At 46.0% G+C, this 24,636-nt stretch overlaps 1 protein-coding gene and 1 long non-coding RNA gene across 2 annotated transcripts; one reads left to right on the plus strand and one right to left on the minus strand.

The window, feature by feature from the left end:
* Positions 1-5,099: 5,099 nt before the first annotated feature.
* Positions 5,100-15,029, minus strand: AVPR1B (arginine vasopressin receptor 1B). The gene is made up of 2 exons (XM_035280810.3): positions 13,598-15,029; positions 5,100-7,888 (listed from the first exon to the last, which is right to left on the minus strand). The coding sequence occupies exons 1-2, from the start codon at positions 14,586-14,588 to the stop codon at positions 7,554-7,556; spliced, it is 1,326 nt and encodes a 441-aa protein (XP_035136701.2). The 5' UTR covers positions 14,589-15,029; the 3' UTR covers positions 5,100-7,553.
* A 279-nt stretch (positions 15,030-15,308) lies between these two features.
* On the plus strand, positions 15,309-24,427 carry LOC144580404 (uncharacterized). Its single transcript, XR_013529860.1, has 3 exons — positions 15,309-15,551; positions 15,796-16,066; positions 24,112-24,427. It is a non-coding gene; the product is annotated as an uncharacterized LOC144580404 (long non-coding RNA).
* The last annotated feature ends 209 nt before the right edge of the window (positions 24,428-24,636 follow it).

Genomic DNA, 24,636 nt, shown 5'->3' on the forward strand with positions numbered 1-24,636 from the left:
TAGTACTTTAGGAGGCTGAGGTGCGCTGATCATTTGAGGTCAGGAGTTCAAGACCAGCCTGGCCAACAGGGTGAAACCCACCTCTACTAAAAATACCAAAATTAACTGGTTGTGGTGACTCATGCCTGTAATCCCAGCTACTCGGGAGACTGAGGCAGGAGAATGGCTTGAACCCGGGAGGCAGAGGTTGTAGTGAGCTGAGACTGCACCATTGCACTCTGGCCCGGGCGACAGAGCAAGACTTCATCGTACAAAAAAAAAAAAAAAAAAATTCAGGAGTATGCTGAAGCAATTCAGGCAAGTTACAGTGCATCCAAGAGACACTGCAAGGACACTGCTGAGACAGTTTCCACCGGGAGAGGGGACAATGGGGGTAAACAGAGTGCCTGCTTTCTGCAGAATTCTGGGACAGGCCTTGAGTGTTGAGAGGAGAGATCAAGAAAAAGAAGCTTTAACCATCTGGGCTCATCAGGGTGGTCAAGGCACCTATGACCTAATTGTGGGGACAGGAAAGAGCCAGAGAACATGTACAAAACAACACGTAACAAACAGCACAAAGCAGTGAAGCCAGAGCCTATCAATGTTCACACAGATCAGGGAATAGGGTGTTAGAATCAGGTAGCCTTAAAAGGAAACATCCGAGAAAGAGGTGATTTCTGACCTCAGCTTAGGAAAGAAGGTGGCAAATCAACTGACGGGAGAAAAGGCGGAAGGGAAAGGAACAGATCTGACCTGCTACAGGCTCTCAATAAATGCCTGAGGGACGGCCCAGAGAGGAACTGTCTGGAGAACTGTCCCTGTCTGGGTTCAGAGGCTGCTGTGATACTCTGGAGCAGGGAGTTGGTGTCAGGGGGACCAGAGGCTGTAGAATGACCATAGACCATCTGATGAAGCTTTATAATAAAGTCTGCTTCAGAAATATGACATTTTGTAGGCTCCAGCCCTACTAGGGTCGTGGAGTGTCCCCTATTGCTGTGCTGAGGCGCTGGATCCAAGAAATAAGGAGACAAAACACCAATGGACTGGATAAGAGCAGCTGGGCTCGGGGGCCAACGCCACTTACGAGCAGAGACAGGCGAGGCCCCGAGTGTCCAGGCACATCTGTATTTATTAGGTATAGGTTAGGAAGGGCAGTGAGTGAGGTCATCTTAAGGATAGTGATAGGGCCAAGACAATCATGTGAGTAATAAACAAGGGGCCCATCCCCATTAGGTCACTGAGGCCAGGAGTGACGGTCACTGAAGCAAGGAGTGACCTAATGGGGATGGGCAGTGTGCAGCAGGAAGGGTGCAGTGTGCAACATCTCTTATCTAGGGGCAGGCAACTTCTAAGGTTTTCTATAGGAGGATGTTTTGAGTCAGCACAGTAGCAGGAGAGTTGGCAGGGTATACAGCCAACGAGGCGCGATTGTACTGGAGGGGTTTTAAGCCCTCAGAGGTTCATGGGATTGCCGGCCTGAGGCCAGCTTTCCACAAGAACTGGACACAAGATACTACAGCTGCCTTGCAGGAGGAGTGACTCTTGCTCCAAGCCTGCCATACAGTGGATATCCTTACGATACTGAATGCTGCCGCCAGGGCCGGCCCACCGTGCATGCCCTTTCAGACAGGGGCACTACTGCCTGGGCCATTGATTCTTGTTCTGGTATGGCTGATTCTTCCCTAGTTGATGCTCTGTACCGTGTCTGCTCTTGACAATCCTCTGACTACAAACTAAGATATGATCATATAAAAGGATTATATAAAAGGAAATAAATGAGCAGTAGGTTATTCTTCAGGCACTAATTGTGCCAGGGGTCTGCTTAGCTCTCCTTCCTTGGTGCCCAGAAGGGGGGTTACCCACACATTTGATAGCAAATATATCATAGAGGCTAACATTAGGACCCACCCTGATTGCTTACATCAGGGTAAAAGCATTCTTGGAGAGTGTTGTTGAACAGTAGATTGGAACATATGAGTCTACCAAGTGACTTACAGAGCTTGGAACTTCAGCAGTGCACACAACTGCTCAGATGCCCTCATAAGTACAGAGGAAGGCTGATGTCACCTCCTCAGGAGTTTGAACCAATAGGCTGAGGACTGGGGTCAGCTAACAGTTTGACCTAATCCTCAAAGTCATTGCAAGCTACCTAGAAATAAAATGGACTTTTGTTTTTCATATTTCCATGAGCTTCAAGGGTGAGCTGTCGAAATCAGTACAGAGAGTCACCTGTATGAGTAAGCACCCTTTGAGAGCACAGCTTCCAGTTCAATGAAGTCACATTCTCCCATGTTATATGATGGAGAAGGTACCTCCCGGGAACAATCATATTGCTTCGCACTGGGTTTCTCCATGGACATGGACAGGACACAGATTTTTTCAAAATTATCTGATAATAAAACACAGAAAACTGATTTGCTATTGGCAACCAGTAGATGGTTGATTACATACCCACAATGACCCAGGACTTCAGACCCATAGACCATGATAACTGTGACCTGTCTTCAACGAATTCTTATTCTAAAAGAGCAAGCATCCAAATGCACACCATGGGAAAATTCCATGAGCGTCTTGTTAGCCACCAGACCTACCAGGGGGAGGAGGTATTTTATGCTCAACATCAGTGGGTTTCTTTGCTTCTGGAATTAGGATAGATTGCTGGGCTCTGAGGTACTCTCAAGAGGCCTCCTAATCCATGCCCCCAGATTCTAAACCAGAACTGCAGAAAGTAACCATAGCTCATGTGGCTTTTTGAGGTCCTACTAGGGCCCTTAAACACTGACTCGTTGGCCGGGCGCAGTGGCTCACGCCGGTAATCCCAGCACTTTGGGAGGCTGAGATGGGTGGATCACAAGGTCAAGAGATCGAGACCATCCTGGTCAACATGGTGAAACCCCGTCTCTACTAAAAATACAAAAAAATTAGCTGGGCATAGTGGCGCGTGCCTGTAATCCCAACTACTCAGGAGGCTGAGGCAGGAGAATTGCTTGAACCCAGGAGGCGGAGGTTGCCGTGAGCCGAGATGGCGCCATTGCACTCCAGCCTGGGTAACAAGAGCGAAACTCAGTCTCAAAAAAAAAAAAAAAAAAAGAAAAAAAAAAACACTGACTCGTGTGTCTTGCTGCCTTTTGGGTAGGAATTCCTACACTAATTTCCTCACCCTGCAGGAGAAACCGCCTGTTCTTTGCCCTTCCTGAATTTCCATGGGAAATTCCGTGGGAACCAAGTGTATGTCCAGGTATCTCAGCAGAACCAGGTCAAACGAGGGACCAAGACTCTTTGGAACTTGAGGACTCACAAGCTCAGAGGCTGGGTGACTTTCCCAGTTTTCCCTGTGAGTCATGACTGCTTCGCATCCTCCAGTAGAGTTAAAGAATGTGCACTGGATCTCAGAGATTTTTGGCTGAAGAGCCTTACGTTGATTCTTTGGCAGGAGCTGGCAAGCCCAGCCGAGCCCAGGCCAGGCCCGCTTTTGGCTCCACATTGCCACCTTGCGGCCCCATAGCAAACTCCAAGACACTGCTTTTCCCACTAAAACTGAGCGCAGGGTGGCCCCTTCCCCCAACCACCTCACCCTTTCACTCAAGACAAACACACTTGAATTGTATCTTGCATATCCCATTATTATTGCCCCCAGAAAACTAAAGATCCACAGAAATTTCCTGGATATTAAATCTTTTTATTGCTGAATTTCACCCTGGGTTTCTGACCCAGGAATGAAGTGCTACAGCCTGGGCTGAATTTATAGCCCCATAGTAGATAAAAGACCTATTTACATATGAAACGCAGACACAGTGTCTGCGAAAGTACAGCCTGAACCAAACAACGTAACTAACGATTCTGAGAAATCCTCATAGTCAGCCCATGAACCCCTCCTGCCCTCCTCTGTCCTGCCTGCCCCTCATGTCCTGCTCGTACATAGGTTCTAAGGGGCTAAAGTACTGTCATTCACAGTCACAGGATGGCATACACATTTTACACAAGTGCCCAGCCAGAGGCAGCATTGTTCAGTTTCTCCTGGGGTTTGCCGTCAGAAACGGGATTCGCCCCAGAGAGCACGGAGACCCCTCCTTGCTTCCACAGAGCCCCTCCTTCTTGAACCCTATCCAAGGCTCTTCCACCAGCCCAGACTGTCCAGGCGAGCCTCCTACAAGTCCTGCAGACCTTTCACTCATAGATCCAATGAGATCCACCATTTCCTTCGGGAGCTTCCTGGAATGGGTTCCCGAGGCCCTCAGCCAGTGTGCTGTTGCTCCCCGTTGGCCATATCACAGGACAGAACCAGCTTTCTGGCAAAGATCAAGTGTAGCCTTTCTACGGGAGGAACAAGGAGGGTCCCAAAGCCACCACCGCAAGTAAATTCCCCTTGTGCAATGCAAAACTGAAAATACCATAAAAAATACCATAAGGGGGGGTCTCTAGAAGGCAAAGGAAAGACAAGGAAGGTGCTTTAGTCAGCCTAGACCCTAGGTATGTCTCCTCTTTTCCTCTCTGTAGACTCTCCTGGGCCAGGGCCCTGGAGGTCACCTCTCAGATGCCATTTGGAGCCAGGCCATTATTCCCGACTCTAACATTTGTTGAGTGTTCTATCTATAGCTACAGTTCAACAAATCCCTCCCAACAAAGTGGGCATTGCTATTTCTATTTCATAAATGAGGAAAGCATTGCTCAGGGAGAGTGGATACCTGGCTTAAGTTGAGACAGGAAGAAAAGGGGTGAGACCAAGATGCAGACCCAGGTCTTTGGGGTACACAGCTGGTGTTCTTTCTACCTCCCAATCACCATGAAGAACAAAGATTGACCAACTCTAGGCATTAGGGTCAGAAACTGTGGTCTAAAGATGGGACATAGGGGTGGGGAGGCCACTTATGTAAGCAGGAGGAGGAGCAGATTCAACAGCCCTGGCTGGCAGGGGAGGCCTCTAAGCCCACTCCACCAGGGCAGATAGACGGGGAAGGAGTATTAGATGTCGGGCTGACATGGGCAACAGAACTCAGCAAGGAGGAGACTATGGGTCCTCCCATCTGCCTGAGCTGTGGTCCCAGGAGGTCCTCACTATCCAGTCCTCTAGCACTGAAGGACTGGGATGCTTTGCTCACTCACAACATTCAGCAAGGCTCTTTTCTTTTTCTTTCTTTCTTTTTTTATTTCAAAGGTGTCACATATTTATTACTGAATCCAGCCAATCAACGTGTCCGTAACAGATTCAGAAAGGAAATTCTGCTCAAAATTCTCCAGATAGTGGTGACATCTTCAGCTTGAAATGATTGTGACCTTCGGATAGCATTAGTATGTGCCATCTCATGTGTAATTCCTTAAGACCCAGCTTGGTTCTTCTCCAATGTCTCCTTTTGGAGTTGTACCTGATTTTATTACAAGTTTCCATCCAAATCCACTGGTAAATGGGATGATTTTGCTTCGGTTTCTTGGGTAGCAATCGCTTAGTTCTGAAAGTCTTGTGAGAAGACATGGCTGAAGTGAAGTAAAGCACACACCACGATGGCAGAGAAAGGAGGAGAGAAGGCTCTTTTCTTTCTCAAAGCCTCAGGAGGCTTCTTAGAGCTGAGTGGCCTCTTAAAAAAGCATATCTGCAAAGCCACAGTCATTCCTCAAAGCTTCCCTGGGAATCAGGGATAGAGAGTGAAAGTGTTCCCTAGAGATTCCCTGAGGAGCTCTTCATTAGATCAGTAAGTCCTTACGTTAGTATAGAGTAGATGGCTTTACAAACGACTTTCATATCCACAGTCCTATTCGATTCTCAGAACCAAGCTGGTAAGGACTGGCCAGCATTTTATTGATGTGTGTCATTGTTGGTAGCAGGACGGAGATGCAGCTCTCCTGACATTTCAGCTGATGTCTTTTCCACCGGCAAGGCTCTCTCTTCAATCGGAATCAGAATTGGGGTGGGGAAGCTGCCCCATGATAAGAGTCCCCTGGAGATAATGAGGAAAAGCATGGCACAGTCCCAGATTCTGCCTTGGCCTGCAGTCTCTTCCTGACTCGGAGGAGGATTCGGCATTCCAGATGAGGACAAAAGTGGACAGTATGGCCATGGTGGGACCCACCATCACCAGAATTGAGTCAAAGAGTATATAAATGTCACTGTCATAAAAATCCAACAACTCATGGCTGAGCATGGGGGCTCACGCCTATAATCCTACTTTGGGAGGCTGAGTGGCAGATCACAAGGTCAGGAGTTTGAGAACCGCCTGACCAACATGATGAAACCCTGTCTCTACTAAAAATACAAAAATTAGCCAGATGTGGTGGTGCGCACCTACAGTCCCAGCTACTCGGGAGGCTGAGGCACAAGAATCACTTGAACCAAGGAGATGGAGGTTGCAGTGAGCTGAGATCGCATCACTGTACTCCAGCCTGAGTGACAGAGTAAGACTCCGTCTCAAAAAAAAAAAAGAGAAAAATCCAACAACTCTTCTAGACCCTGTTGGTTACAATATTCTTCATGTTTTTCTGTAACACCATTTTCAATCTTGCAGAGTCATGGTAGATTGGAGCTCAGAGATCTGAGTCCTAGAAAGAGACAGTGACTTACCCAACATCACACAGATACTTAAGGCAGAGCTGAGATTCAAACCCAGGCTCCTAACTGGATCACAGCATCCATATGATTCATGTTGGAAGTTCTGAAGAGCCTGGAGGGTGTCCAGAGCCATGACGATGTCACCTTTTCCCAAAGGAGGTCTCTGTGTAGCCCCTGGAGAAGGAGCAGGCTCGACTCCCTGGGGATGGGTTGGGGAAAGGAGGGAAGACAACAAGTCCCTCTGCCTTTGAAGTTACTTCCTGCTGTTAATTTTCTGATGATCATTTCCATCTCCTCCTTCCCTTCCTCTTTGTTCCCACCTACATTCACAGTGGACCAGACCGCAGAGAATATACAGCACTTTCCCCTGTCAGCCACCCTGTCACGGGGGCTGGCATGGGGAGAAGAGGAACTGGCATTTGCAGAGTTCCTGCTAGGTACCAGGTGCTGTACTGAATCCCGCATCTTTATGAGACCATCTCCCTTCCACAGACAGCTGGGCACAGCAGGGGAAGCCCCAAATACCCATTCACTTTTCTTCATGAAACAATCTTCTCTCTACCAAAAAAAAAATCCAGGATCCGAATAGAATCCTCCTCACAGTTTTTCACTTCTCCCCTCTTCTGGTTAGGCTAAGATGTGCCAGTCAGGTTAGAATGGGGACAGGTAGCCAGGGCACAAGGCCAGCCTCTGGGTTCCTGCCACCCATGGACCCCTAGACAACCCCATCCTAGGCCTGCCCAGATCTGGGACACTGTATGCATGGACACCTGTGAATATGGCAGGGCCAGGGAGACAGAGTTTGATTCTTCCTGGCCACCAGCACCTGCGATTGGGAGCTCATGAGGCAGTCCTCAAACTAGGGACAGCTGTGACACCAGGGTTGGGGGCCCATTCTGGCCTTTTCACCTTGCTTCAGACAGGGCTCCCTTAACTCCAAGCCTGACCCTCCCAGCTTTCATGCCCAGTGCCCGAGGTGGGCAGAGAAACTCCAGTAGTCCTGGGGGCAGTGCCAGACCCCAGGGAGTCTTTTCTAGAAGATGTTGGTCTCAGCAGTGGCTTCCCCATCCGCTGGCTCCAAGTCCCTTGGTGACTGTTCAGGTCTGGGTTTCCCACTGAGGGTTAGGCTGAGGCTGAGGCTGAGGGTGGCGGGGCAGCTGGAGCGGGTCAGCAGTGTGGTATGGCGGCTCGAGAGGCTGCCGTTGGAGAGCCGCCGGCGCATCCGGGGCTGGGGACCCCCACAGCAGGCAAGGTGATGCAGGGGCCACGGTAACAGGTGGCTGTTGAAGCCCATGTAGATCCAGGGGTTACAGCAGCTGCTGAGGTTGCCCAAAAGCATGGAGATGGTGGAAGCCACATTGGTGGAATCTACCAAGAGAGAAGCACAAGAAGCCTGAGAATGATAGCTCGAAGGGACCTGCAAGAGCGTCCAAGCACCACAGAGGAGGAATGGACGAGGAAACTGAGTCCTACAGAGGAAAAGGTAGTCACTCAGGGTCCTATAATTAGAGAGACACACAGCCGAGACTTGAACCTGGGACTCCTGGCTCCAGAGTCTTATCATGCTGATTTTGTTTGCTTTTGTTGTGCAGGGTGAAGGTAGGAGTTGAGGTTTGCTTCAAGTTTAATTGAGAAGAAGGAATGTTGTCAGGGATAGGATCAGCCCGGATAGAAGAAACTGACTTTGTTCCAAAAGCTGGACCTTGAGCCCCTAATGGATGTAGACACAGAATGAGACAACTTCTATGAAACAGGCAGGAAAAATAACCAAGCTCAGGCCCTTCCATCTCCATCCCCACTAAACATCACAGATCATGGATTCACATGGCCCTCTGGACTCTGTCTCCCTCTATCCCTCGGGGGCAGGCCCACTCATTCTATATTCAGTCATTGAGTGTGTGGGCACCAACTCTACCTGGCCTTGAGCTGGGGACCTGATGGGGCAATCAGTGGAGTCTGACTGCCCTGCAGACACCTATGCCACCATTGCCACCTGTGGCAGATCAGGCAGCTTCTGCACACTGGGCCTCCAAGCGTCCCCCTCCAAACCAGAACATGTTCAGTGTTCTTAGACTGTGCCCAGGGAATGCACTTTTCTGCAGGGAAAAAATAATTTCTCTGTTGGGCAGTCAAAATGTGAGGATGCCAAGGCTGATAAATTCCTTCCAGACAAAATATTCTTTCTGAAGACTAAATGAGATCCTCATGCCAACAGGAAAGCTGCAGGGATGAGCCACGGCCTCCTGCTAGGTCTGCTGTGGTTACAGCCATGGCCTAGGTGCTGTGCTGAGTCATCTTGCTCTTCAGTGGAGGCTGTAGAATCATTGAAAGCAATTTCAGAGCTGGAAGGAACCTTAGAAGTAAGCTTTCTAGTTTTTATAGCACAATTAATAAGAGCTGCAACTCAAACCCAGGTCTTTCAGCTCTAAGGTAGAGATTCTACACCCCACCAGAGCTTCAACCAGCAAAACAGAAGGTAAAGCTAAGTGTCTACTCTGCAAAGCACTGGGAACACTTCGGATACACTGGTTCCTCATGCACGTGTCCCAGGGGTATGCTCATGGGTGTGGTAAATCACGGCTCAAGAGAAGGGAAGACACAGGGTGAGAACATTTGATAGAGGGCATGAGTTATAGGGGTGGGAAGCTGAAGGTATCTGGGCCTGCGTGGACCAGTTCAGGGAACAGCAGTGAAGGCAGTGGAAAGTGCCTGGAAGGTATGATTGGGTTTGGATATCGGCTGGGCGCAGGGGCTCACGCCTGTAATCCCAGCACTCTGGGGGGTCAAGGTGGGTGGATCACCCGAGGTCAGGAGTTTGAGACCAGCCTGACCAATATGTTGAAACGCTGTCTGTAATAAAAATACTAAAAATTAGTCAGGCATGGTGATTCGCACTTGTAATCCCAGCTACTCGGGAGGCTGAAGCAGGAGAATCACTTGAACCCAGGAGGCAGGAGAATTGCTTGAACCCAGGAGGCAGAGGTTGCAGTGAGCCGAGATCACACCATTACACTCCAGCCTGGGTGACAAGAGCAAGACTTTGTCTCAAGGTGGGGGAAAGAAAGGCGAGAAAGAAAGAGATATGGTTTGGATGTTTGTGACCTCCAAATCTCATGTTGAAATGTAATCCCCATTGTTGGAGGTGGGCCTGATGGGAGGTGAATGGATCACAGGGGTGGACCCCTCATAGATGGCCTCATGCATTTCTTTGATGATACGTGAGTTCTTGCCCAGTTAGTTCACATGAGATCTGGTTGTTTGAAAGTCTGGGACCTCTCCCTTCTTTCTCCTGCCCTCTCTTGCCATGTGATACACTAGCTTCCTCCTTCAGCTTCTGCCATGATTGGAAGCTTCCTGAGGCCCTCGCTAGAAGCAGATTCTAACCCTATGCTTCTTTTTTATTTTCTTTTTGAGACAGGGTCTCGTTCTGACCCTCAGGCTGGAGTGCAGTGTGTGATTATGGCTCACTGCATCCCTGACCTCCTGTGCTCAAGCAATCCTCCTACCTCAGCCTCCTAAGTAGATGGGACCACAGGGGTGAACCAGTGCACCACCACACCTGGCTAATTTTTTTTATGTTTAGTAGAGATGAGGTCTCACTGTATTTCCCAGGTTGATTTTGAACTCCTGGAATCAATTGATCTTCCCACCTCAGCCACCCAAAGTGCTGGAATTACAGGCATGAGCTGCCACACCCAGCCTGGCAACATGCTACTTGTACAGCCTCCAGAACCGTAAACCAAAATAAACCTCTTTACTTTATAAATTTCTCAGCCTCTTGGTCAGGTGCAGTGGCTCATGCCTGTAGTCCCAGCACTTTGGGAGACGTAGGCGGGCAGATCACCTGAGGTCAGGAGTTCGAGAGCAGCCTGACCAACATGGTGAAACCTCATCTCTACTAAAAATACAAATGAGTGGGGTGTGGTGGGTGCATGCCTATAATCCCAGCTACTCAGGAGGCTGAGGCAGGAGACTTGCTTGAACACGGGAGGTGAAGGTTGCGGTGAGCCAAGATCACACCATTGCACTCCAGCTTGGGCAACAAGAGTGATACTCCATATCAAAAAAAGAAAGAAAAAAAATTTCACAGTCTCAGGTATTCCTTTACAGCAATGAAAATGGACTAACACAAGGGACAAACCTCAAAAACAAACTCAGCCTCCTTCCATTTTCCTGGGTTCCAGCCTGCTCCCTAGGTAATGCGTAACTCCAAGCTGCGGAAGATCTGGGAAGTGGCTTTGGCTGAGGGTACAGCATTCATCCTGTCTGCTCCGTTGACACACGTTTAGTGTCCAGATTAAGCCAGAGACAAAGGAGTTCCACAGGTTCCTTCATTTAGGAAGTGTCTGTTTGGTTTGGCTCATCTGAGCCAGGCCTTGGTAGAGGCTGGAGATGTGCCACAGACGAGGTGCCACAGGGAGGTGCCAGAGTCAATGGAGGCTGTGCTTCCCAGCCCTTGAGGGTAGATCTACCATACCCAGTCCAGGCCTCCATTGCCTCCTGCCAGAAACTCAGATGATGGTCGGGGACAGGGGCGGGGATGAGGAAACAGGGAGGGGAACTGGCTGTACTGGAAAGCAAGTTTAAAGTAATGAATTTCTGCCCCAAGGACTTTCATTTCTCTGGGAGCTCACTGTCTGTAAGATAACCCTTTGGAACAACCCACTGTCTCATGCATTCCTTGCCCAGAGATGCCCTTGGTAAGTGACGAACCATTCTATGCAAGCGAGGGCTGAGGTATAGAGGAACAGGCTGATGATGATGGTGGACACCACGGGCAAGCAGAAAAGTCTGCACTGGCAGAGTGACAGGAGCACCATCTTCTCAATAAAGGGGCAGATGACCAGCTCACCCCTGGTGCCACTGGCTAAGCCACAGTGTTGGGAGTAAAGCCACGACCTGGATAAAGCTTGGCCCATAAAGACCTCAATTCAAGCTTGACCTCTATCTCTCACTAGCAGTGGCATTTTGGACCAGTTATCTTACCTCTCTGAGTCTCAAGTGACTTAAATGTAAAATACAGAAGACGGCCACTCCTCAATAGCAGGAGGGCTGAATGCGCTAGGAAACCCTAGAAAACCCTCCTTCCTTCTATTCTGTGCTTGGCGAGAGCATGGAGGTCCCTACAGTGGGTTAGAATTAATATGACCATTGCTTAAAGGATAGTCTGAAAATAGTCTCCAGAAGGGTGATGAGGAAAGGATGCGCTGGAAGCTTGGTATAACTTTTGCATTCTCTTGCATGGTTGTGTTCAATTCATGAATGGCTCTCCCTATTTCATCTCTCCACAAAAGCAAAGCGTTTGGCTTGAGCATGTCCTGGGATGAGCAAACTGAGATTAGAAACAACAAGGCAAAGGAAGGGGACAACTTCCTTGGGGCAGGTGGGAATTGGTGGCCTGAGACTGCTGGTTAGTGAACTCTCAGGAAGCTTCCAGAAGAACCTGTGCACAGGACCTGCCTAGGACACTTGCAGGTTGTACCCACTATACGTCCTGAGCTGTGTGCACTGTAAGATGCACTGCGGGGCACAATCACCCCTCCTCAGAGCCACCCAGACAAGTCAGCATGCACTTCTTCCCGTGCCTGACTCCTGCTTAGAGGAGCAGAAGCAGCTGTTCTGAATACTGCTCCCTCACACTTAGGCTGCCCAGACACAGCCCCAGCCTTCCTGAGAACAAGTTCATCTCTGGATGCCCAGACCATCAGCCAGTGTCTAAAGTGCAGGAGGCCTCTGTCTACCACACCCCAGAAAAATGATGACAGCCAGGCCTCCCGTGTGCCAACCGGAACACAGTCCTCTTAGAGGTGCCCATTTTGTTTTTCACGCAGAAGAAAGGTCTCCCTCCTTTTAGAACCACTTTGGGGATCAGGATTATGAATGGGGTTGAGGAAAAAGACAAGGAGACAGAAGACCTGGGCTTTATCCTTCACTTGTCACTCCCAATCGGTGAGGCCTGGGGCAAGTCATGGTTCTGAGGCGGGAGAATAGTAGAGGGAATCGGAGGCCGGATAAGAGGTGGAATGAGTAGGAGCAGAAGCAGGATAAAGAGGAGGGTGCAGAAGTTGAGCCAAAACAAAAGTTATATGAAGTCAAGAGCCCCATGGTTGGCTGGATCCAGACCAAACCAGTAAGGGGCGGCTCCTCAGAGACAGGCATGTGTAGTAGAGAAAAAGTATCTCTAAAATGACCCCTCATGAGAATCAGCTCATTAAAGCTCATGCATAGGTACTCATAGCATGTATGTACTTAAAATTATGAGATGCCGGCCACGTGCAAGTGCACAAGGGCCAATGTAACTCAGCAACCCACCTATCCAACAAAAGGCAGACACTGGCTAAAGGATTAGGCAGCTGGGCAAAGAGAAAAGGAACACATAAGAAGATCCAAAGCACAGCAAGCTGACGCGGGTCTCACTCACAGAGGTCACTCACTCTCCCCTCTCCCGGAGTGTTACCGAGCTTAACAAACTTTTGCTACTTTGTTATTTGTGCTTGTCACATCCAGTTCTTTGTTTGTGGTACCAAGAACCTGGGACTTTACCACATTAACCTGTAACAGTTCCTCTCTGAGCCTCTGTTTCTCATTAGTAACATGAGGAGGATGAGCTGGAAATTTCAGGCTTTTCATGTGCCAACCCTAATTAACTGGAACTGTCTGTTGAGAAGGAGCTCAAAGTCACATACAGGTATGGGAGAAAAGAGGCTGAAAGAGCAAATTCATGGGCCACAAATTGCTGTCATTCTATAATTTTAAATCCCATCTAGCAAACTGGTAGTTGGTGGGCAAATGTGCTAATGGGCATATTTCACTGGTACCACAGAGCATTTTTAAATTGTTAGTTACCAAAATTTTTAAAGCTGGAAATTTCACATAAAAGATACTGACATGGCATCGGTAGGCTGAATGGAAGTCATAACTGCCTCTTTTCATGTGGAGCAGGCACCATCTTTCTTAATTGCCCCACTAGTTTGTCACCTGCCTGGCCCTGGGAGGCATTGTAACCTTGTCCTAATCCCCCATCCTCTCTTTCTGCTTACTCCCACCTCACTGCCCCCACACAGACCCCACACTTGCCTTCATGAGAGGCATTCTCATCCCACACGGACCACATCTGGACACTGAAGAAGGGAGCCCAGCAAGCAATGTAGGCCAGCACGATGACAAAGGTCATCTTCACTGTTCGGATCTTGGCCCGTGAGATGGTGCTGATGCTGCTGACCCGGGATGGCAGCCCCCGAGTGGCAGCAACTGGGGCCGAAGGTGAGCGTCTCCAGTTCCTTCCTCCTACCTGCCAGGCCTGTGTCTTGACTTTGAGGTTTTTACAGATCTCATGGCAGATGAGGCTGTAGCAGGCTGTGAGTATGGTCACTGGCAGGATGAAGATGGCCAGGGTGGTCCAGGTAAGGTAGACCCGTGGCCCCCAAGGGAAGCGGAAGTCTGCCCAGCAGTCCAGCACCCCCGAGCCCTGGCTCACCTCCTTCAGGGAAAAAATGAAGACCTGAGGGAGGCTGAGGATGGCGGCCAGCAGCCAGGGAGCAGCGATGAGTGGATAGGTGGACTGGCCAGGCTGCTGGAGGCTGCGCAGGGGGTGACAGACAGCCAGGTAGCGGTCCAGCGTCATGGCCAGCAGCATGTAGGTGGAGGCGAACATGCTGAGCACCTGCAGGTACTTGACAGCCCGGCACAGGAGGTCAGGGCCCTGGAAGCGGAAGGTGATGTCCCACATCAGCTGGGGCAGGACCTGGAAGAGCGCCACGGCCAGGTCTGTCAGGGCTAGGTGCAGCACGAACAGGTGCATGCGGGAGCGCTTGCGGCCTGGCTGGCCCAGGGTTAGCAGCACAGCCAGGTTGCCCCCGGTGGCCAGCACCAGGACAGTGGCCAGGACTCCGATCTCCACCTTGGCCACCTCCTCATCCCGGCCCAGCCAGGGTGTTGTGGCATTGGGGGCAGAGAGGGTGCCCCCAGAGGTGGGGTTGGCATTCCGCAGAGGCTCAGAATCCATGGGCAAGGTTTGCTGAGGGGCAATGATGGAGGGATTGGCATCCCGCAGAGGCCCAGAATCCATGGGCAAGGTTTGCTGGGAGGGAAGGATGGAGGGAGGGTGTGGATGCAAGTGGAGAGGTTTGATGGATAAAAGGGAGTGGCAAGGAAAAGGTTGAAGGTGGAGAGAAAGGGAAGTGTGAGAATGACAGGGAGAATGCTTGCAAATTGGTGGAAATCGTTCAGAGGACAGGGATAGAGAGGAGGAAGGAGGATGAGATACGGAAAGGAGGAAATGTGGCTGGGATCGCCAATCCCAGTGCAGAGAGGGGACCCAGGAGAGAGAGGAGGGGTCACGGAGATGCAGAATCACGACCTGAAGAATCAGGGAGGCTGTGCAGATTGAGGCTTCTGGAAGGGAAAAAAGGCTGGGGAGCTGCTACCAATCTCAAATCCACCTCAAATTCACTTTCTCCAAACTTTTCTGGAAGCCGAGAGCGGAAGCCTTTCAGCCTGCTTGGAGGCGGACGCGGTCCGGGGCCGTCGGTGTCGCGCTCAGGACTGGAAGTCCCAGCCAAACCCGCGCGCTCTGCCGGGTGAGCAGCGGCGGGAGCGCAGCGGCCCGGGCGGGTTTTATGGGCTCCCAGGCCGAGCCCCGAGGCCCGGCTCGCCAGTTGGCTCCTGCAGAGGAGGGCGGAGTGAGGCTCGCAAGCCTCCCACCTGGCGGGAGGACCCAGAGACCGGCTGCTGTAGGGAGGGGGGCCCGAAGGGGCGGCGGACGAGGGACAGGGAGCGAGAGAAGCGGGCGACGCAGGCCAGCGCCCAGCAGCCCGCAGCACCGACCGACCCGCAAGCAGGCAGATAAGCGCCTCTGCGCACTCACCCTGGAACTCTCGGGCGGTTTCTCGACAGGTGCATCCCCGGGAGGTGGTGAGGGGCGGTCACTCCTCCCACCTACCGTGGAGACACTTAGGCTGGCGGCTCTGTTGGCGCGCCCCCTGCCAGCCGGCTAGCCGACGCAGGCTCCACAAGCTTCAGGGGTGGCCAGGTGGGCGAGGCGGCACCCCTGATGGACAGTCACCTGGAAGTGACGTCTGACCGCAGACCCTGTTGAGGCACTGCTAGGCATAGGGAGAGGAAGAGAAAGTGAGATTTGCGGAGGTAGGGGGCGGAAGAAGCTAGACCTGGGAGCCCTGGTGCGCTTGACGGGCGGGGACAGCAGGAGAAATTCCCGGTATTTGCATCCTCAAGGGACGTCTTAACTTCTGGCCTCTGTGCTTTTCCTGCCTTAGGTGCGTCCATATCCTAAACGCAGTTAACCACTCTGCCAGGTAGAAAACAGGCCCAGAGAAGTTCAAGAACTTGCTTTAGAAGATTATTGAACGAGTAAGCAGCAGAGGCCGGTCTAGAACCAGGGCCAGGTGCCATTGTGATAGCACAGCAGCAGCACTTAAACACCTAACCGGCTCAGCTAAATTCTGTGTGAGAGGCACTGGTGCTGAGGATTAAAATAAAAACAAAACACCATCCAGTCCAGAGGCAGCTTACAGCTCAGTAGAGAAGGTATGGTGTGGTATTGGCTGTGAAATCCACTTTATCTTCAGTACGCAAGATGGACTATTGGGACTCTCCCTAGAGCGGATTAGAAGTTAGGAGTGACATGGCCGGCCGCAGTGCTGACACCTGTAATCCCTGCACTTTGGGAGGCCAAAGTGGGTGGATCAAAGTGGGTGGGAGGTCAGGAGTTGGAGACCAGCCTGGCCAACATGGTGAAACCCTGTCTCTACTAAAAAATACAAACATCAGCCGGGCATGGTGACACGTGCCTGTAATCCTAGCTACTGGGGAGGCTGAGGCAGGAGAATCACTTGAACCCAGCTGTTGTAGGCTGTTGTCTTCATTCCATCCCATGGCCCCTTACCATTTAGCTACCTAAAATAAGGTAGCATGCTCCTTTTGTGCTTTGGAGCCGAAGCTTCCACCTTCCCAAGGAGTTTGCTCTTTATGAGTGGTTTTCAGTCTCTCTCTTTCCCACCCATTTGCAAACAAGCTCTAGTAACGTTCATTTAAAAAGAAAATTATAACTCTCATCAGCCACTATACTCCCACTTCCAGCTATTACAATCCCTTCCATTTCACAGCAGAACTTCCCAAAAGGGCTGTCTATGCTTGTCCCCATTCTCTTACTCCCAATAAATGATACATTGTACTATTCTGGAAATTGCTTTTTAAATTCTACATTATGATCAGGTGTGGTTGGTCATGCCTATAATCCCAGCACTTTGGGAGGCCAAGGTGGGTGGGTCACCTGAGGTCAGGAGTTCAAGACCAGCCCGGCCAACATGGTGAAAACCCGTCTTTACTAAAAATACAGAAATTAGCTGCTTGGGAGGCTGAGGCAGAAGAATCTCTTGAACCCAGGAGGTGGAGGTTGCAGTGAGCTGAGATCGAGCCATTGCACTCCAGCCTTGGCGACAAGAACGAAACTTCGTCTCCATAAATAAATAAACAAATAAATTCTACGTTATTTTTGAGATCTGTCTATGCTGATACATAGGCTAGATCTAGTTCATTTATTTTTAACTACTGCATAGTATTTAAGCATGTGGATACAGCACATTTTGTTCACCAGAAATTTATCCAACTTTTATAATTTATTTCCAGCTTTTCCTCCTGTTTATTTTTATTTTAAAATGCTACAGTGAATGTTCTCATATGCCTCCTTGTGTTCATGTATCAGAATTTCTCCCAGGTGTATATCTAGAAGTATATGCTGAGTATAAGTACTGTTGTTATATAATGTATGAGTTTTCAACTAATTAGGACCATATCCTGAATTTTTTTTTTTTTTTTTTTGAGATGGAGTTTCACTCTTGTTACCTAGGCTGGAGTGCAATGGCACGATCTCAGCTCACCACAACCTCCGCCTCCTGGGTTCAGGCAATTCTCCTGCCTCAGCCTCCTGAGTAGCTGGAATTTCAGGCACACGCCACCATGCCCAGCTAATTTTTTTTGTATTTTTAGTAGAGACGGGGTTTCACCATGTTGACCAGGATGGTCTCGATCTCTCGACCTTGTGATCCGCCCGCCTCGGCCTCCCAAAGTGCTGGGATTACAGGCTTGAGCCATTGCGCCCGGCCTATATCCTGAATTTTATCTCACATTATTTGTACTAAATAGTTGTCCAACCAGCTGCATTTTAGTTTCCCAACATCTTCACATTCAGACTTTTTAATTTCTATCAGTCTGATAGGTGTAAAATAGTATCTCATTTTGTTTTATTTCTCTGATTACTAAGTATTTTGAGTATCTCTCCCTGTATTTATTCATTGTTTGGATTTTCTCTTCTGTGAATTATTTATATCTTCTGCTCGGCTTTTTACTAGGTTGTTTTTCTTATCAAATTGTAAGATGCCTATATATTCTGATATGAATTTTATATATTCTATATAATATATATGTTGAAAATCTCTTCTCTAATCTGTCACTATCTTTTTACTTTGGATGGGGTCATTTGTTACACAGAAAATTTAAATTATAATGCAATCAATACTTCCTTTTATTATTTCAGCTTTTTGTGTCTTGTGTTCTTTGTGCCTGTGTAATTTGAGAATATAAATATTTCCCTTTTTATTTTCTTCTAAAAAATTTAACTTTTATTTTTCATATTTAGAGCTTTAAGCCATCTGGAATCTATTTTCATGTTGTGTGTGGATTAAGAATGTAAATTCATTTTTTCCCCCACATGGCAAACCAGTTACTCCATTTATTGAATTGTCCATCATTTCTCAGCTATCATCTGTATAATATATTATTTCAAATTTTATATGAGGCTATTTCTGGAATCTCTAGTCTATTCTATTAATTTATTTTTCTATCCCTGTCCTAGTATTTCACTGTTTTAGGTGCGACAGCTTTCTAATGAGCCTTAATACTTGGTAAAAACATGCCTCCTTTGTTCTTATTTTTAAAATGTTTCTCACAATTTTGAAATATTGAAATCTGGTATCAGTTTATCAAGTTCCCAAAAAGCTCTGTTGTTGAGCTTTTTGGTTTGAGGCATTGAACTTTAGAGATTAATCTGGGAGATAATTGATATATTTATTATTTCATTCAAGTATATTCTTACATCCTTCAATAACGTTTTATAATTTTCTTTATAAATGTTTTCTCATCTTTTGATAGATTTATTTCTGTGTACCTTACAGTTTCTGTTGCCATTGTATATATAATTTTGTACTGTCACATTTTCTAGTTACTATCGATTATTGCCAGTATATAGGAACAATGTTGATTTTTGTGTCTTGCTTTTATATCCAGCAGTTTTCCTGCAGTTTGTAAGTAATTTTGGATTATCTATACATACAATATTGTCTGCAAACAACAATATTTTTTCTCCCAATCTATTTAGCTCTTCTTTTTCTTGTCTTATTGTGAAGGCTAAGACTCCAATACAATGTCAAAGAGCACACATCATTGCTGTTTCTACCTTTAATGAGAATGCATCTAAAGTTTCACCATTATGTATTATATTTATGCTAGGTCCTCTTCACTTTTTAATTTTTAAAATTACTTATTTTTACACACACATAAAGATTCAACTGATTCTACAGTAGTTGTTATGAGGAAAAGTAATTTCCCCATACTAATATTTTTCAATTTCCTATTTTTCATTTTCTTCCCTTTTTTAATTTTTTTACTTAAAAAAAAAAAGGTAACCATACATAAAAGCAGAGAGAATAGCATGAGGAAATCCCATGATTCCATCATCCAGCTTTAACAATTACCAACAGATAGTCTGTTTCATCTAAAATCTCTATCCATTTCCTTCCATCCTAAGATTATTTTGAAGCAAATGTCAGACATCGTATCATTTTATATGTATTTCATATATGTATTTCTAAAGGGTAAGGACTTTTTTTTTGAGACGGAGTTTCACTCTTGTTACCCAGGCTGGAGTGCAATGGCATGATCTTGGCTCACCACAACCTCCGCCTCCTGGGTTCAGGCAATTCTCCTGCCTCAGCCTCCTGAGTAGCTGGGATTACAGGCATGTGCCACCATACCCAGCTAATTTTTTGTATTTTTAGTAGAGACAGGGTTTCACCATGTTGATCAGGATAGTCTTGATCTCTTGGCCTCACAATCCACCCACCTCAGCCTCCCAAAGTGCTGGGATTACAAGGACTCTTAAATATAACTACAACACCTTACCATCCTTGCATTAGTCAGTGTTCTCCAGAGAAACAGAACCAACAGGAGATGTGTGTGTGTGTGTGTGTGTGTGTGTGTGTGTGTGTGTATGTGTCCAGAAAGAGAGAGAGAGAGAAAAGGAGAGAGGGAGAGAGAGAGAAGACTTATTATAAGAAATTAGCTACATGATTTATAGAGGCTAAGACATCCCAAAATCTACAATTGGCAAGCTGGAGACCAAGGACAGACAAAGTATAGTTCCAGTTTGAGTCTGAAAGCCTGAGAACCAGGAGAGCTGATGGTGTCAGTTCCTATATGAAAGCCAGCAGGCGTGAGACCCAGGAAGAACAGATTTTCCAGCTGGGGTTTCAAGGCAGGAAAACAACAATTTCCCAGTGTAAGCAGTAAGGCACAAGGAGTTCCCTTTTATTCGAGGGAGGATCTGCCTGTTTGTTCTATTCAGGCCTTTACTGATGGGATGAGGCCCACCCACATCAAGAAGAGCAATCTGCCTTATTCAGTTTATTGATTTAACTGTTAACCTCATCCAAAGTCACACCCAGAATAATGTTTAACAAACATACCCAGAATAATGTTTGACCAAATATCTGGGCCTCCCCATGGCCCAGTCAAGTTAATACATAAAATTAACCACCACAATCTCTAACACTATTAACAATTCTTTAACATTATTACATATGTTGTCAGTGTTCATTATTTCTTAATTGTCTAAAAGCAATGTTTTATTGTCTTTCAATTTTTAGTGGTTTATTTGTTTGAATCCAGATTCAAATAAGGTTCATGCATTGGCATGGTTTAATGTGTCTCCTAGGTCTATGATTTGTAGATTACACTTCCTTCCCTTTGTATACTTTGTTCCTTGCAGTGTTGTTAAATAAGCCAGATTGTTTTGTAGAATTTCTCAATATGTGTGTTTTCAAAATTGCATCCCTGTGAAGTTGTTTAACAAGTTTCTTTGTTTGCTGATGCCTGTTTGCCGATGGAAGATGCTCAGTGAGGCAAATAAAAATTTAAAAATTAGCACTGAGACAAACGACCTTTCAGCAACGCAAGTTTTACTTCCCTGACTGCAGGAAGGGTACCCTCCCTAGCCATTGTGCCACATGAGAACAAAGGAAAACAGACAAATTTATCCCTTACGCATTTGGGGTTGTCCTTACTGCTGTGTCTGATCTCCATTGGCTGGAGCCAGACCCCACCATTTATACTAAAACCCTATTGGCTAATAACTCAAAACTTTTTTAAACAGGTAAAAGCATTGGAGAGCTGGGACATGCCTGTGAGCAGGTTCAGCACAGATATTTTGGTTAAAGTACAAGGACATGGAATGCATTACATGCCTGTAAGCATGGCATGTCTAACAGCTACATAGGCTAGGGCTTAACAAAGAGTTATTAGCACACTTATTATTTATTCATTAACAAGAAAGGAAACTTTAAAAAGGAATTTTTCCACTTCTCACATTCTGGTTAGTTTTTTTTTGTTTTTGTTTTTTTTTAAGCAAGAATACTTCATAGGTGTTATTGGGTGCAACCATCAGGGATATGTAATGTGTGATTGTCTCTCTTTTTGTGAAGTTATCAGCCATTGTTAATTATTGCACAGATCCAATAATTCATCAGCATTGCAAAATGATCATATTCTATTATTCCTTCCTTGTCTATTAGTTTAAAAAAAATCTGTAAAGAGAATCTTCTCTCATCAACTATTTAGTTAACCTTAGGCATAGTTTGTGTAGAAAAGACAGAATAACTGCTTATTTTTCCATTATTAATAGCTTTCAAGATAATAAATTTGTTTTCTGAATTCTTCAAATCATGGATTTAAACATAGTTTACATGTTTGAGTCAGTTACAGTTATTACTTTGATGGTCCAATTGTCCCATCTTTAGCAAATGGAGATGATTTATGTTGGTATCTTTGTCTTTTTGTGTTGCTGTTTATCAATGAATATTTTAATATTTTAATGTATATATATTTTTTTTCTTTTTTCTTTCTTTTTGAGACAGTCATACTCTGTTGCCCAGGCTGGAGTGCACTGGCATGATCTTGGCTCACTGCAACCTCCACCTCCCCGGTTCAAGTGATTCTCCTGACTCAGCCTCCTGAGTAGCTGGGATTACAGGTGCCCACCACCATGCCTGGCTAATTTTTGTATTTTTAGTAGAGACAGGGTTTCACCATGTTGGCCAGGCTGATCTCAATCTCCTGATCTCAAGTTATCTGCCCATTTCAGCCCCGGAAAAGTGCTGGGATTACAGGCATGAGCCGCCCCACCCAGCCCTAATGTATATAGCTTTTTAATTGAGGAACAATTCAATGCACCATAAAACTCACCCTTTCAAAATGTACGGTTCAGTGGTTTTTAGTATATTCAAAAAGTTGTGCAACTATCACCACCATCTAATTGCAGAATAATTGCCTCGCCCAAAAAAAAAAACCAGATACCCATTAGCAGTTACAACCCATTCCTCTTCCCGCTCCCAGCTCCTGACAACCACCATTCTACTTTCTGTCTCTACAGATTTTTCTGTTGTCGGCATTTCATGCAAATGGCATCATACAATATGTGGTCTTTTGTGACATGCTTCTTTCACTTAGCACAATGTTTTCAAGGTTCATCCATATTTTAACAAGTAGCAGTACTTCCTTTCTATAGATAAATAATATTCCCTTGTATAGATATACCACATCTTGTTTACTTCCTGTCAGTCAATGGACATTTGGGTTGTTTCCACTTTGGGCAGATTACAAATAATGCAGCAAATGGACATTCATGTACAAGTTTTCGTGTGGACATACGTTGTGAATTTAGGGGGCATATACCTAGGAATGGAATTGCTGGGTTGTGTGGTAACTCTGTTCACGTTTTTGAGGAACTTTCAAAATTGGCTGTACCATTTCATCCTGAGTCCTTTTTTTTATAAAGCCTTAGTATTATTTGATAGCTCTATTGCTTTCTGCCATGGCAAGACATTTTCGGTGTAAGTGGCATACTGTACATTTTTTAAATCTTTTCTTCATTTAATGTCTCCTGCAGATCATTTCATGGGAAAAATCAGAGATGTTCCTCTTTCCGTATTGCAGTTTTTTAATACTCCAGTGTATGGAAGCACCACACTTTATTCAACCGGTCACCTTTGATAGGCTTTCTGATTGTGTCCAGTCTTGCTGTTACAAATAGTGCTCTAATAAATTACCTCTTTCTATAGATAGATAAGTAGATAAATAGATCTATATATAAAGATATATATGTATGTATGTGTGTGTGTGTGTATCTTTTATATTTCACTAGTGTAATCTCTGTGATAGGCTCCTAGAAGTGAGATTACTGGGTTAAGAGTATTTGCATAAACAATTCTCTTACATATTGCCAAATTATCCTCTGTAGGGATTGAACCAATTTGCATTCTGACTAGGAATGCATGAGAGTGTCTGTTTTCCCAGTCTTGCCAACAGTGTATTCTTAAATTTTGGATTTTTGCCGATCTGAGAAGTTAGAAATAATATCTCAATTTAGTCTTGATTTGGATGCCTTTTAAGTGAGGCTGAACATCTTTTCACAATGTTAAGAGACATTTGCATTTCTTTTCCTAATAATTATTGATATCTCTAGCTGATTTTTCTGTGACTGTTGACCTTTTTAATTATCCTTTTTGAGAAACTTTATATGCCATGAAAATTAACCTTTGTCTGACATTTAAGTTGCAAATATTTTTTCCCATTTTGTCACTGATCTTTTTACTTGACTTATGGTATTTCTTGACATAGGTCACCATTTAAAATTCAATTAGTAGATTTATTTGCTGTTAACCTTGGTATTTTAAAATTACAACTATATACTTCCACTTCTTGGTTTTTTAGTCTTAGGAATTTTCTATTCACCTTCCCTTTGGCAGCTGAGCAGATAGTACCCTTTCAGCAAAGACTCAACATTCACATTGCACATTTTCGGTACCCCATCCCCCCAATATAGTAATGGGAATAGAGACTTGTGCATCCTCATCTGAAACTGATGTCATAAGAATCAATAGTTGGATCGTAAGGGAATAATAAAGATTTTGTAATGCTCCCTCCCAAAAATAATAGTTAAAAATAAAAAATAAGGCACAATTTATCCTCAGATAATTTAATCGAATCATTTAGGAAAGGATTTGCTTCCCTGGAGTTGAATGTTGGTTTCTACATTATCAACTAGTCGACATAAGAGGCAGAGAAATCTAAATTCAAATTGATAGGTGTACTTCCATTGAAGAAGAAAGAAGTTCTGTTTTCATATGTTCAACTTGAACACAGTGTTTTCAGGAGCAGTCCCATCATGACAAATAAAATTTATTTCTCAGAATACATATGTATCAATCTCTTCATTTAATAATCTCCCATTTTAGCCAAAGGGTGAATTCTAAATTCTTCCTGCATTATCATTTTCCAAAGAAGAGTGGGGACATGTGTCCCTCTTGTGCCACACCATCACCTGGATAGTAGAAAGTGACTAAGGACATTTTCCTCCCTGAAGCCTTTGGGACCCTGGCCTCAAGAGGTCTCTTCTTGATTAGGACTCAGAACCCTCACAGAACGTTGTGACCTGCCAGAGCTGGCATTGCACAGAGAGCTTCCTGGGCAACTCTCGATTCACTGTCCCATAAATGTCCAGATGGAGGAAGTGGTCTGGGGAAGATGGACCATTACGAAGATTAATGCACCTTTTATAGCTAGGAGCAGCCTTGATATTGCCACCGTCTTCTGTTAGGTTGATTTAACCTTGAGTTTGATGGACAGTAAACAGGTAAAAGGAATTGTGTGAAGGACAGGAGGGTTCGCCTAGCTAGTTTTGATTTCAGGGACACCCAGAAAGTCTCCATTTTGCTCCTCTAATCATAAGATGACGTGTACAGTCACAAAATGTTGCAGTTGAAAGA

Source organism: Callithrix jacchus, chromosome 19 (assembly GCF_049354715.1).
Source record: "Callithrix jacchus isolate 240 chromosome 19, calJac240_pri, whole genome shotgun sequence".
NCBI classification, from domain to species: Eukaryota; Metazoa; Chordata; class Mammalia; order Primates; family Cebidae; genus Callithrix; species Callithrix jacchus.

Coding starts and splice junctions, on each gene's coding strand:
- AVPR1B (XM_035280810.3), bottom strand. CDS start 14,588: ATGGATTCTGGGCCTCTGCGGGATGCCAATCCCTCCATCATTGCCCCT. Junction 7,889..13,597: donor TGAGAATGCCTCTCATGAAG/GCAAGTGTGGGG, acceptor CTCTCTTGGTAG/ATTCCACCAATGTGGCTTCC.